The sequence below is a fragment of the Bos grunniens genome, chromosome 5 (assembly GCF_055505025.1).
Source record: "Bos grunniens cultivar Pamir isolate PY7600 chromosome 5, Bosgru_T2T1.0, whole genome shotgun sequence".
Classification (NCBI taxonomy): domain Eukaryota; kingdom Metazoa; phylum Chordata; class Mammalia; order Artiodactyla; family Bovidae; genus Bos; species Bos grunniens.
Window position 1 is genome coordinate 51,610,650 of NC_141169.1, and position 13,551 is coordinate 51,624,200.

The 13,551-nt window shown below is 46.1% G+C and overlaps 1 protein-coding gene across 7 annotated transcripts in view; it reads left to right on the plus strand.

The window, feature by feature from the left end:
* The window catches only part of PPM1H (protein phosphatase, Mg2+/Mn2+ dependent 1H), a 303,642-nt gene that overhangs the window by 158,438 nt on the left and 131,653 nt on the right, over window positions 1–13,551 (plus strand). The window contains exon 5 of one of the 7 annotated variants that reach the window (XM_086400240.1): window positions 10,450–10,572. The exons of the other annotated variants lie outside the window; for them this stretch is intronic. Within the exon in view, the coding sequence (XP_086256366.1) occupies window positions 10,450–10,510 (61 nt within the window). The 3' untranslated portion in view covers window positions 10,511–10,572. Of the gene's footprint in view, window positions 1–10,449; window positions 10,573–13,551 lie in introns of those variants that run through there. 7 annotated transcript variants of the gene reach the window in all.

A 13,551-nucleotide genomic window follows, 5' to 3' on the forward strand; every position in this document is an offset into this window, starting at 1 on the left:
TGTCATCCCCTTCTCCTCCTGCCCCCAATCCCTCCCAGCATCAGGGTCTTTTCCAATGAGTCAACTCTTCGAATGGGGTAGACAAAGTATTGGAGTTTCAGCTTCAACATCAGTCCTTCCAAAGAACACCCAGGACTGATCTCCTTTAGGATGGACTGGTTGGATCTCCTTGCAGTCCAAGGGATTCTCAAGAGTCTTCTCCAACACCACAGTTCAAAAGCATCAATTCTTCAGCACTCAGCCTTCTTCACAGTCCAACTCTCACATCCATACATGACCACAGGAAAAACCATAGCCTTGACTAGACGGACCTTTGTTGGCAAAGTAATGTCTCTGCTTTTGAATATGCTGTCTAGGTTGGTCATAACTTTCCTTCCAAGGAGTAAGCGTCTTTTAATTTCATGGCTGCAGTCACCATCTGCAGTGATTTGGGAGCCCAAAAAAATAAAGTCTGACACTGTTTCCACTGTTTCCCCATCTATTTCCCATGAAGTGACTATTAGATGGTCACAAATATACACAAAGACATGGAGACCACCCGATGGCTCAAAACAGTCTTTACTTTTCCTATCAAGCCACTTGCTGTCCACACAGAGGGCACCAAAGGGGTCCCCCTCTCTCTGGATTTCCCCCCTTGTTTCCTCCCCTTGGATTTTCTTCTGACCCTCTCCTTGGTACCTTTGGCCCTAAATCAGTGGTTATCAAAGCGTGGTCCCCAAACCAGGAGCAGTAGCAACTGTCAGCTTATGAGAAAAGCAAATTCTAGGGCTCTACCCCTGATCTACTAAGTCAGAAGCTCAGGGGGTGGGGCTGTGCTCTCTGTTGGAGCATCCTTCCAGGCAGTTCTGCTGTATGGAAGGACCACAGCTTTTAAGTCAACTGCTGGGCATTCAGATGCCCAGGAAGGAGCCAGCATATTCTCAGGGATGAAAACAATAGCTTTCCCGGCCTGAGGCTAGAGCATTAAACTTTGAGTGCCGTTTAGCATCTAGCAGCCTCGCTGTGGCCACAGAGCACAGGAGAGGAGCTTCTCTGGCGATGTTTCCCCTAATGCTCTCTGACATGGCTCCCTGAAGTGCAGGGGCCCCTGCATCTCTGTCAGCTGTCTGTGGATTCCTTCTTGCCAGCCTGCCATTCTGAAACATAGGTCCGTTTCTTTAAAAAGTGGGAGTTGGGTGAGGATTTCTTGCATGATCTAGCTCCTTATCTCAGTCCCACCCTATATACATCAAAGTAGGGCTCCCTTATCTGAAATGGATCAGACGTGGCTCCTGTGTGGCCTTTTGGTCTCTTGTTGTTGGGCCTCTGGGAGGGTGTAGTTCTGGCTGTGGTTCCCCATCCCAACCAAGGACGCCCTCATCAGCTTCCCTATGATCCTAGCCCAGCAAGGGATGGGCTTAGGAGTTTCATGGAGGATTTGCCCTTAGAGATGTTGGCATGAGATGATTGGGATCAAGATAGTGACTTTATCTATCCCTGGTTGCTGAGATAGGAAGCAGTGGGACAGTGACGGGAAGGACCTTTCCAGTGGACAACCCTGAGTCTTGATCTTTGGCCACTCTCAGTTCAGTTCAGTCGCTCAGTCATGTCCGACTCTTTGCGACCCCACGAACCACACAGCACGCCAGGCCTCCCTGTCCATCACCAACTCCCAGAGTTCACTCAAACTCATGTCCATCGAGTCAGTGATGCCATCCAGCCATCTCATCCTCTGTTGTCCCCTTCTCCTCCTGCCCTCAATCCCTCCCAGCATCAGGGTCTTTTCCAATGACTCAACTCTTCACATGAGGTGGCCAAAGTGTTGGATATTCAGCTTTAGCATCATTCCTTCCAATGAACACCCAGGACTGGTCTCCTTTAGGATGGACTGGTTGGATCTCCTTGCAGTCCAAGGGACTCTCAAGAGTCTTTTCCAACACCACAGTTCAAAAGCATCAATTCTTTGGCACTCAGCTTTCTTCACAGTCCAACTCTCACATCCATACATGACCACTGGAAAAACCATAGCCTTGACTAGATGGACCTTTGTTGGCAAAGTAATATCTCTGCTTTTCAATATGCTCTCTAGGTTGGTCATAACTTTCCTTCCAACGAGTAAGCGTCTTTTAATTTCATGGCTGCAGTCACCATCTGCAGTGATTTTGGAGCCCAAAAAAATAAAGTCTGACACTGTTTCAACTGTTTCCCCATCTATTTGCCATGAAGTAAGGGGACCAGATGCCATGATCTTTGTTTTTTGAATGTTGACCTTTAAGCCAACTTTTTCACTCTCCTCTTTCATCAAGAGGCCCTTTAGTTCTTCACTTTCTGCCATAAGGGTGGTGTCATCTACATATCTGAGGTGATTGATATTTCTCCTGGCAATTTTGATTCCAGCTTGTGCTTCTTCAGCCCAGTGTTTCTCATGATGTACTCTGCATATAAGTTAAATAAGCAAGGTGACAATATACAGCCTTGATGTACTCCTTTTCCTATTTGGAACCAGTCTGTTGTTCCATGCCCAGTTCTAACGGTTGCTTCCTGAACTGCATACAGGTTTCTCAAGAGGCAGGTCAGGTGGTCTGGTATTCCCATCTCTTTCAGAATTTTCAACACCTAATCATCTACTTTGCTGATGCTGTACAACCAAGTAAGATAAACTTGTTGTTCAGTCATTTTCCAACTCTTTGCAACCCCTTGGACTGCAGCACACCAGGCTCTAGTCTGTCTCCCAGAGTTTAAGCAAATTCATGTCCATTGAGTCAGTGATGCTATTAACCATCTCATCCTCTGCTGTCCCCTTCTCCTTTTTTCTTCTGTCTTTCCCAGCATCAAGGTCTTTTCCAGTGAGTCAGCTCTTTGCATCAGGTGGTCAAAGTATTGTAGCTTCAGCTTTAGCATCAATCCTTTCAATGAATATTCAGGGTAGATTTCCTTCACCACTGACTGGGTTTGAGCTCCTTGCTGTCCAAGGGACTCTCAAGAGTTTTCTCCAGCACCACAGTTTGAAAGCATTAATTCTTTGGCGCTCATCCTACTTTATGGTCCAGTTCTCACATATGTACGTGACTACGGAAAACCATCACTTTGACTCTACAGACCTTTGTCAGCAAAATGATGTCTCTGCTTTTTAATACACTGTCTAGGTTGAACTGGCAAGATTCAAAAAGACCTTTAGTGCCTGGGAAGGTGGGCTAAACCTAACCAGGTAAAGCTTAAGCTTAGCACAGTCCAGGTAAAGTGTGACATGTATTGAGGGGAGGGAACTAGCAGAATCAGGAAGGAAGCTTATCAATGGTTTTAGTTTATCATGGTTAAAAAAAAAAAAAAAAAGATACACTTATACCTGTGGCTGATTCATGTCGATGTATGGCAGAGACCAATACAATATTGTAAAGTAATTATCTGCCAAGAAAAAAAAGAAAAAATGGTGGTCCAGTGGTTAATACTGTGTGCTTCCAATGCAGAGGAGTGTGTGGGTTTGTTCCCTGGTCAGAGAACTGAGATCCCATATGCTACTGGCACTGCGCAAAAAAAAAAAAAGTGTTTAAGTGGACAGTAAATTCAGACTGGTCAGTAGTGTGATATAGACACCAGAACCTAATGTAATCCTAGGCCACAGCATTCAAAATGTAAGGCAAACAATAGCTAACGTTTGGGGTTGTCTTACTTTGCCCTATGCACTCTTTCTAGTTTTAGGGCTCTATGTGAATAACTCAGCTCATCCTCACATCAGCTCTTTTGGGAAACTACTATTATTTGTCTCCTTTTGCACGTGAAGTTCCTCTCTATGTGACACAGTTCAACCGGGGTATGAATGAACAGGAGCCCTCCAAAGAGAAACCCAAGTGGTGAAGGCATTTGGAACCATGTTTGAAGGATGAGAAAAACAAACAAATTAACACAATGTTGTAAGTCAACTGTAGTTCAGTAAAATTAAAACAAAAGAGAAAACTCAAATGAACTAGAGTTTTTTTAGCTACATGAAAATATAACTTGTGTTGCTATGAAAGAGATCTTTAGATATTTGTCAAATATGGGAGAGTAGTGAGGCTCGGTCTTCATGAGTCTGGGACAGAGGTGACCACCCCAGGAGGACAGGCTGGTGGTTAAGAGTGGAGACTCAGGCTGCCTAGGTTGAACCTTGGCTCTGCTGCTGTTAAGTTGCTTCAGTCGTGTCCGACTCTGTGCGACCCCATTGATGGCAGCCTACCAGGCTCCCCTGTCCCTGGGATTCTCCAGGCAAGAACACTGGAGTGGGTTGCCATTTCCTTCTCCAATGCATGAAAGTGAAAATTGAAAGTGAAGTCTCTCAGTCATGTCCAACTCTTAGTGACCCCATGGACTGCAGCCCACCAGGCTCCTCTGTCCATGGGATTTTCCAGGCAAGAGTACTGGAGTGAGGTGCCATTGCCTTGGCTCTGCTACTTCTAGTTGTATCTGACCTTGGTCCAAGCTCATATTTTCCGTGCCTCAGCTTGAAAAATGAAAGTGATGTTGCTCAGTCGTGTCCGACTCTTTGCAGTCCCATGGGCTGTAGCCTACCACGCTCTGCCGTCCATGGGATTTTCCAGGCAAGAGTACTAGAGTGGGTTGCCACTTCCTTCTCCAGAGGATCTTCCTGACCCAGGAATCAAAGCCAGGTCTCCCACATTGTAGGCAGACGCTTTACCGTCTGAGCCACCAAGGAAGTCTTGGAAAGTGTTAAAAAAAAAAAAAAAAGTAAAAGCATTAGTCAGTTATGTCTGACTCTCTGCGACCCCATGGACTATAATATAGCCCACCAGGCTCCTCTGTCTATGGGATTCTCCAGGCAAGAATACTGGAATGGGTAGCCTTTCCCTCTCCAGGGGATCTTCCTGACCCAGAGTTCGAACCTGGGTCTCCTTCATTGCAGTCTGAGCCAGAAGATGATGAGAGTATCCACTTCCCAGGTGAGGAAATGAGCAAATGAGTAGGAAGCTTTTAGCACAGGATGAGGGCCATGGGAACCATTCATTAATGGTGAACTGCTATTTTTTTTTAAAAAAATATTTCTTGTTGTTTATTTATTTGGCTGTGTTGGGTCTTAGTTTTGCATGTGTGGGCTTCTCTCTACTTGTGGCATATGGGCTTAATTGCCCCATTACGTGTGGGATTTTAGTTCCCTGACCAGAGATCAAACCCACATCCCCTGCACTGCAAGGCAGATTCTTAATCACTGGACCGCCAGTGAAGTCCTGTGAACTGCTATTGTCATCATGCTCAGTATAAGCTCAGTGAGTGAGAACTGTCCAGAGATACAATGAGCTGCCACAGAAAACAGGGGGTTCTCTCTTAAGGAACTTATTTGAGCATTGTGGTATAACTACCTAGCGAGAATGTTGGACCAAGTGATTTGATTTTTCACTGTCTCCATTAAGCACCAGGTTTAAAACACTGTAACTATTTTCATTTTTCCTTCCTTTCATAAGAGTTTAATCTCACACTTTGTGCAAGGAAAGGTACAAGTATTTCCTGCTGTGCCATGGTCTATCAGGTAGGCTGACTGCAGAAACAGTCAGGCCCCTGGAGAAGCAGTGGCTTGGTCTCTTTCAGAAATTCAGGGACCTGGGATTAAGGAGACTGTCATTTCCACACCTGGTTTCCAAGATCCCCTAGGTCATCTGTCCAGCAAGGGACCACTCACGGAACCTTATTATGGCCCAGCCCTCCAAGGAGGACACGTCTCATCTGCGTGCTCTCCATTGGCTAGAATTCAAGTCCATGGCCATTCTGAGAAGCAAGACTGCTGGAGGATACAGTCATCTATAAATTATGTCTTCAGGCCCAAGAGAATTTATTTTGATCAACATTTGGCAGTTTCAGCCATCATTGGATGTTGAGAAGGGAATTGATGTTAGGTTCAATAAGTGATGTTGTCTTTATGCATGGTTGTTACATTTTTTTTTCCTGTAGATCCTTTGGAGCTGCAACTTGGATATTATTATCTTTAAAGTCCACAAATCAGTTATCTCTTTTGTTCCTTTAATTTTTGTCACTGACAATTTTAGAAGAGATTCAGTAAGTTCAGCCTAAATTGTCAGTGAAGAAAAAGCTGTCTTACTGTGATCCACTTTGATCTTAGAGAAGAACACATATGAATAACGAAAAAGCCTACAAGTAAACAGCATACCAAATATTTGTCTTTAGAAAGTTCATCACAGAAAGCAATACTCATTTTATGCTAGAGAAGAAAGATATATTAACCAGGTAGGATATCACTGTGCTGATGTCTCAACACCTTCTGTTCCTTTGCGATTATTTTTTAAATTGTCACAGTTACGTTGTCAAGGTTTTTAAGTGACATGCCAGTTCAGTTTGCTAGTTTAGCTTCTTTCCACTCTCAAACTGCAGTTCAGTGTGTGTTTTGTTTGAGCATATTTCCTCTCCTTCATGTCATCCTTAATGGAGTCGAAATAATAACTACAGATGGATCATTTATAAATATGCCTCAATCTATCTTAAGTTTATTTATGTTAAGCTTGTACAACTCCTTGTGTATGTATTATACAGTCAGAGCCCCAAAGTAATGATAAGGTATAAATTAAATAAAATGTCATGGAAGGAGCAGGATTCAACAAGTATTTGGATGCCTGCATGTGCCAGGCATGTGTTGGGGAAACATAGTGAATGAAAAAGTCCCCATCTTCAGAGCACTTAACAACAGTTGTGTGGTGTGGGAGGGCAGGGAGTCGTTTCCATTCACAGTGCGGGTGTTAGGATCAGCCCTCAGCTTTCATGAATGGAGGCTGCTCTGGGTTGAAAGGGCACACATGGGATTATGTTCTTTGACTTGGAGAATGACAGTGACGTGAGGGTACACTGCATCAACAAGGATGCTTCCCAGCTCAGAATCCACGACTACGGAGTTCTGTAGGTGGACCACTTGCTTTATTATTCCAAGGGGTAACTGTTGTGTTTGTGAACAGAGCTTGAAAAGTTGCTTGGCAGTGGAGTCATTTGTAGAATGGCTGTTTTTTTGGTGGGCCCACGCTCATTTTTGTGAATTGTGAGCCTCATTGAAATGTCATTAATAGGAAATGGTACATGAACATCTTTCATGTGTCGAGACAGGGTATTGATATTCACTGAGCAGTCTCTCTTGGGGTGCAGTGTATGGTTATCTGGTGGTTAGTTGGCTCTGGGGAGTCCACTGAACAAGGTGGTCACTTAACCTTCAACTTTGTCCTCATTTACTGGCAAGTTGACAGACTTCTCAGGAGCAAAGGTCGTTTAGCTGTTAGTGACAAGAAGAAAAGAAGGGAGGTGTCAGCCCCTGGAAATAAGCCCGTCTCATGGTGGCCCTGAACAGTGAAATGAGATGAGCCTGGGATACTGGGGTTTATAAGAGCCGGACCTCACCCCTAGAGATGACATCTCAGCCTTCCTGTTGTATAAGGGACTGGTTCCCACTCATCAGGACCCCATGCAAATCAGAGGTACTGTGTGTAAGGTACGTGGACTGAGTATGGCAGGTGGCCCTTCCTTCATTCTGCATATCTGTGTTGAGTCCCAGCCTCATGGTGATGTCTGCATTGTCGTGGGCATAAACAAAACCCGCTGCCTTCATGGAGCTTACAGAGTATTTGGCAACATAGATAATAAGCAAGGCAGATAAGTGAAATGTTGACTACACTAGAGTGTGAGGACTGCTAGAGAGAAAAATAGGATGAGGGAAGGACTCATCAAGGACAGCTTGGGTTTCAGTTTCAGATGGGGAACCAGTGAAAGCATTACTGAGGAGAGGGCTTTGGGGTAAAAGTCTGCAGGAGGCATGAACCACATGGATACCCGGGGAGTGCATGCTGGCAGACATAATGGCAAAGGCCTTGAGCCAGGAACGTGCCTTTAATAGTTGAGGACTAGAGAGAAATGGTCCAAAGAGGTGGGTAGGGATGAGGCAGGGAGGTGTGGGCAGGGCCCGGGCACACACGGTAGCAGCTGGTCACAGCCATGACGAGGTCTTTGCACAAGCTCCTCCCTCTTGTTTGACTCTGCAGATAATTGAGCCATCTCCCAGCTGTGGTTTTGTTTGAATATTTCATGTATGTATGTATGTATTCAGCTGTGCTAGGTCTTGGTTGCAGCACTCAGGAATCTTTACTCTTCATTGCAGCATGCAGGATCTTAGGTTGCAGCTTGTGAACTCTTTATTGCCATCTGTGGCATCCACCTGACCAGGGATTGAACCTGGGTCCCCTGCGTTGGGAACATGGAGTCTTAGTCACTAGATCACCAGGGAAGTACCCCGGCTCTAGTTTTAGAACCTTCATTCTGTTTTGTGCACAAAACCCTAAGTAATTCTGTACGTTCATAAACGTTGGATCTATGCCAGGCCTTACAGACTGACTTCTAGAGTGGTTTGGGGTTTTAGTCACTAAGTCATGTCCAACTCTTGCGACCCCATGGACTGTAGTTCATCAGGCTCCTGTGTCCGTGGCATTTCCCAAGCAAGAATACTGGACTGGGTTGCCATTTTCTTCTCCAGGGGATCTTCCTGACCTAGGGATTGAACCCACGTCTCCTGCATTGTAGGAGGATTCTTCACCGTCTGAACCAAATGCCCTTCTAAAGTAGTTTACACTCCTTTTATAAAAAAAGCAATGGAACCATTGTGTGTTTGTTTTTTAGTAGAATCTTCTGCATGTTTCCAATATGTAAAAACAGCTAAAGGAGGGGGCCATTCCAGCTGACGTTTGGAACCAGATTAAGGGCTCACACCAGCTCCCCTTTCCCAAGGTGGTGTCTGGGGCTGCTCTGTGGGACACGAAAGCCACTCAAACCTGGTCTGCAGGTTAATGACTGGACCAGAGAGGTTAAACTTGCTTGCACATCAGAATCACCTGGGGAAAATTTTCCCCCTTTTTATTTGCTTTTCTTTCAACATTTTACTATGACTATGAAAATTTAAAAACAGAAAAATTGAGAGACTCGCCATGCACTCCTATATACCTACTACTTAAATTCTGCAGTTGCCATAATAGCATTTTAATCACATATCTGTACATCTACTTGTCTCTCTGTCAATCCAGTGTAGGCATCCATGTACCCTCCTGGGAAATTTTCTTTTTTCTTTTTATTAATAAATAAAAATAGTCAGTTCTCTATTTTCAGGTTTACTGATTCAGAATCATTGAAGGTGGGGCCAGGAGTCTTTATTTTAAAAGCACTCCAGTTGATTCTGATGTAACCACTCTGGGAACCACTGTTGTTCAGTTGCTCAGCTGTGTCCAACTCTTTGTGACTCCATGGACTGCAGCACGCCAGGCCTCCCTGTCCCTCACCATCTCCCGGAGTTTTCTCAAGTTCATGTCCGTTGAGTTGGTGATGCCGTTCAACCGTCTCGTCCTCGCCGCCCTCTTCTTCTTTTGCCTTCACTCTTTCCCAGTATCAGGGTCTTTTCTAATGAGTTGGCTCTTCACATCAGGTGGCCAAAGTATTGGAGCTTCAGCTTCAGCATCAGTCCTTCCAGGGAATATTCAGGATTGATACCCTATGGATTGACTGATTTGATCTCCTTGCAGTCCAAGGGACTCTCAAGAGTCTTCAGCACCACAGTTTGAAAGCATCAGTTCTTTGGTGCTCAGCCTTCTTTATGGTCCAGCTCTCATGCTGGGAATCACTGGTCTACCCTAAATCCCTTTTTTTTTTTTTTTTTTTTTTGCTGATAAGCAAATTGAGGTCCAGAGACACTGCCTTGTTCAAGTTCCCATGGGTAGCCAGTGGAGGGATAGAATTAGAACTCAGGTTTTGTGGGGTCTTATTTTTGGTGTCTACTCAGTAACATGCTGCTGCTGCTGCTAAGTCACTTCAGTCGTGTCTGACTCTGTGCAACCCCATAGACGGCAGCCCACCAGGCTCCCCCGTCCCTGGGATTCTCCAGGCAAGAACACTGGAGTGGGTTGCCATTTCCTTCTCCAGTGCATGAAAGTGAAAAATGAAAGTGAAGTCACTCAGTCATGTCCGACTCTTAGCGACCCCATGGACTGCAGCCCACCAGGCTCCTCCGTCCGTGTGATTTTCTAGGCAAGAGTACTGGAGCGGGGTGCCATTGCCTTCTCCACTCAGTAACATGAGCCCTTTGTAAAATCAAATAGTATCCCTGCCTTACTATTCCTATCCATGAGTGGTTTGCTGAGCTGCTATTTATTTTAGGGAGTTGTGAAGAATACTTTGTTTTCTTGTTGGTTGAAATTTCAGGCATTATTGAGATAAAAGAACTTAAATGTCTCACGTTGCCCTGAGCTGCCTCAGTGAGGCTGGAGAATGGGCACTGGGCTGGAGCCAAAGGCAGGAATAAAAGCTGTGGCCTGTCCCAAACTGTGAAATTGTCCAAAATTCACACGACTGAGCCTCAGTTCCCTGCTTTGAAAACAAGCATTTAAAAAGATCTTGTTAACTGATCTCAGAGATGTCTTTCAGCTCTGATATTTGTGACCATTAACCTAGCATCCAGCCAGTCAGCCCCTGCACTCCTGAGGCCCTGATCCATCCTCCTCCACCTTGTTAGCTGAGATGGCAGAAGGCAGACAAGACACCTCAAAGCTTTCCAGTTGCCGCCTCTACCAGCCCTGATGGGACCCTGAGAATCATCCTGCAGGGGTTCCCCCAGATCCCAGGCTCCTGTCAGCTTCGAGACTATCCAGTGCTGACCTCCACGTCCTTCAGGGCTTCAGCAGTCCTGACTCCTGAGTGTAGCGCCATATCTGCCACCCAGAGAGTAACCCTGAGCAGTTTTCAAAGCTTAATTTGCTTCTTATTCTGAACTAGCAGCTCCCAGGCGACGGCAGGCAGCCTGTAGGCCTGTGTGGCGGGCACCACCTTTAGTGCTGTGCTCTGCCCTCCAAACCAGGGCAGACTGTCCTGTAGAGCTTTGTTTCAAACTGCCCACCCCGAGGGCCACCCACTCCTGCTATCAGCACTGCTACTATCATTACCATTGTTGCTCGTGTGGTTGCCACCACCACCACTGTGAAGATGACCACCATCAGTCCTACCGCCAGGATTGCTGTGTGTGCACACTCAGTCCCGTGTCCAGCTCTGTGACCCCACGGATTGTAGCCCACCAGGCTCCTCTGTCCATGAGACTTTCCATGCAAGAATACTGAAGTGGGGGATCTTCCTAACCCAGGGATTGAACCCGTGTCTCCTGCATCTCCTGCATCGGCAGGCAGGTTCTTCGCCACTGAGCCACCTGGGAAGCCCTCCACTAGTACTGCACCACTGCGGCTGGTAGTACTGCGGCCGACGGTACCGCCACCGCTACCACTAACGCTGCGCCTTCTCTACTGTTAGTGCCGGAACGCCTCTGCCGTCACTAGTACTGCTGCAGCTGCTAGTAGTCGTGCTGTCATCATCGACATTATCTCTGCTACTACCAGTACCGCGCCTGCCTTTTCTACTAGTACTAAACGCCACTACCTCTAGTTGTACTACCGCTACGGTAGTAGTACTGCCACCATGGACACTACCGTTACCACCAGCTAGTACTGCGGCCACCACCAGCACTGGGAGTTCTGCACCCCCCATCCTCCCACCGCCCGCCTCTGCCAGTGGAGCTGGCCGGGCCGCCCACCTTTCCGCTGGTGGAGCTGGTGCTGGCGGAGCTGGCCGGGCCGCCCGCCTCTCTCTCTGCTGGTGGAGCTGGTCGGGCTGACTGAGACAGGTTTCATGTTTCTACCCTCCTTGCTCTCCATCCAGGATCCCTTTGACTCATTCCTCTGGGCACCCCCCACCCCAACACACACACAAAAGAAGCACTTTCCCAGAATCCCTCCTGGAAGGCTCACTGCATCACAGGCCTCATGGAACAGCCAGCGCCCCTTCCTCTTGAGAGAGCAGGAGGTTTTCTTTTCGAGTCACAGCTCCGTGTGGTTTGGATTCGGGCTCTGGATCAGGCCGGCTTCAGGCCTCAGACAGTGGCACTGCTGTTTGGCTCCGTCATTGTTTGTGTGAATAAACGTGGATTTGTGTGGATTATGGAAACAGTGATAATGTGAAATGAAGCATTATGTATAAAGCGAAAATAAGGTTTTGAGAGAGGGACTAAGCAGACCCATACATCAAGGGCATGTGCAAGTCTGTGGGCAGAAGACAATTCAGGACACAGAATGGCCTGGTGATTGAGTGCACACACTTGCAACTCATGTGGGCCCAAGTTGGGTGTACAGCTCCACAACTTACAGCCTGACTTTGGGCAAAGCATAGGATCCCTCTAAGATGAAATTTGCTCATCTATGTGAGTAAAATAATAATGCCTTTTTCATGGAACCATTATATTAAGTGAGTGCATGCGTGCTAAATCGCTTCAGTAGTGTCTGACTCTTGCGACCCCATGGACTGTAGCCCGCCAGGCTCCTCTGTCCTTGGGATTCTCCAGGCACGCATACTGGAGTGAGTTGCCATGCCCTTCTCCAGGGGATCTTCCTGACCCAGGGATCGAACCCATGTCTCCTGTGGCTCCTGCACTGCAGGCAGGTTCTTTACCATGAGCCACCAGGGAAGCCCCATATTAAATGAGAGAGTCCACATAAGGCATTGATCTTTATGTGCCTGGTACACAGTAAGCACTCAATTCATGTTATTGCCTGTATTAAAATAGAAGAGTCAGAAATGCTAGATATTGGTTAAAAGGGCAGGGTTTGGAGCCAGGCAGCCTGGGTTTGAATTCAAGCTTCATCACTTACTGTGTGACCTTGAGCAAGTTACTGAACCCTACTGTATGTGAGCTACCTCATCTGCGAAATACCAATTATAACAATCTGTATCTCACAGAGTCCTATGAGGATTAAATGAATTAATGTGATTCAAAAACTGTCTGCATGTCCACTATTTTCCAGGCATTGTTGCAGGAACTAGATACTTAGTTAATGATAGAAACAAAAACTGTCCTCATGGAGTTTGCATTTTGGTTGGGGATGGAGGGAATCTGGTAATCAATAAAGTAAAACAGTGTGTGACAGTAAAAGCATTAGACATCATATGCTGACTGAAGTGTTTAGACAAGCACCTGTCTTCCGTATGGAAAGCATTTAATAAATGTTATTAATATTGGTTTTCAATACAGTCTTACTGCTGTTAACTACCAATACTGCAAATAGTTTGCCACTTTAGTATATCTTGAGGTGAAAGTGTTAGTCACCCAGTCGTGTCCAACTCTTTGTGATCCCATGGACTATAGCCCACCAGTCTCCTCTGTCCATGGGATTCTCCAGGCAAGAATACTGGAGTGGGTTGCCATTTCTTTCTCCAGGGGATCTTCCCAACCCAGGTCTTCCGCATTTCAGGCAGATACTTTACTGTCTGAGCCACCTGGGTTAGTTTGTCATTAAAAAATGATACAAGGTAAAATACATTTTGCATTGCAGTATAGATGATGAGTATGAAAGGGCTCCATTAACTTTTGATTTAAAAGTGTGCATTATAGACTTTTTGGATAGCATTCCTGAGCTGTTTTAGGATTCCAGTGTGGAGTAAAACTCGTCTTAGCCAATACTGCTGCCAGGTATTAGCTGTGGACCTTAGAACTCCATTCTTACCAGGTTGGATCTG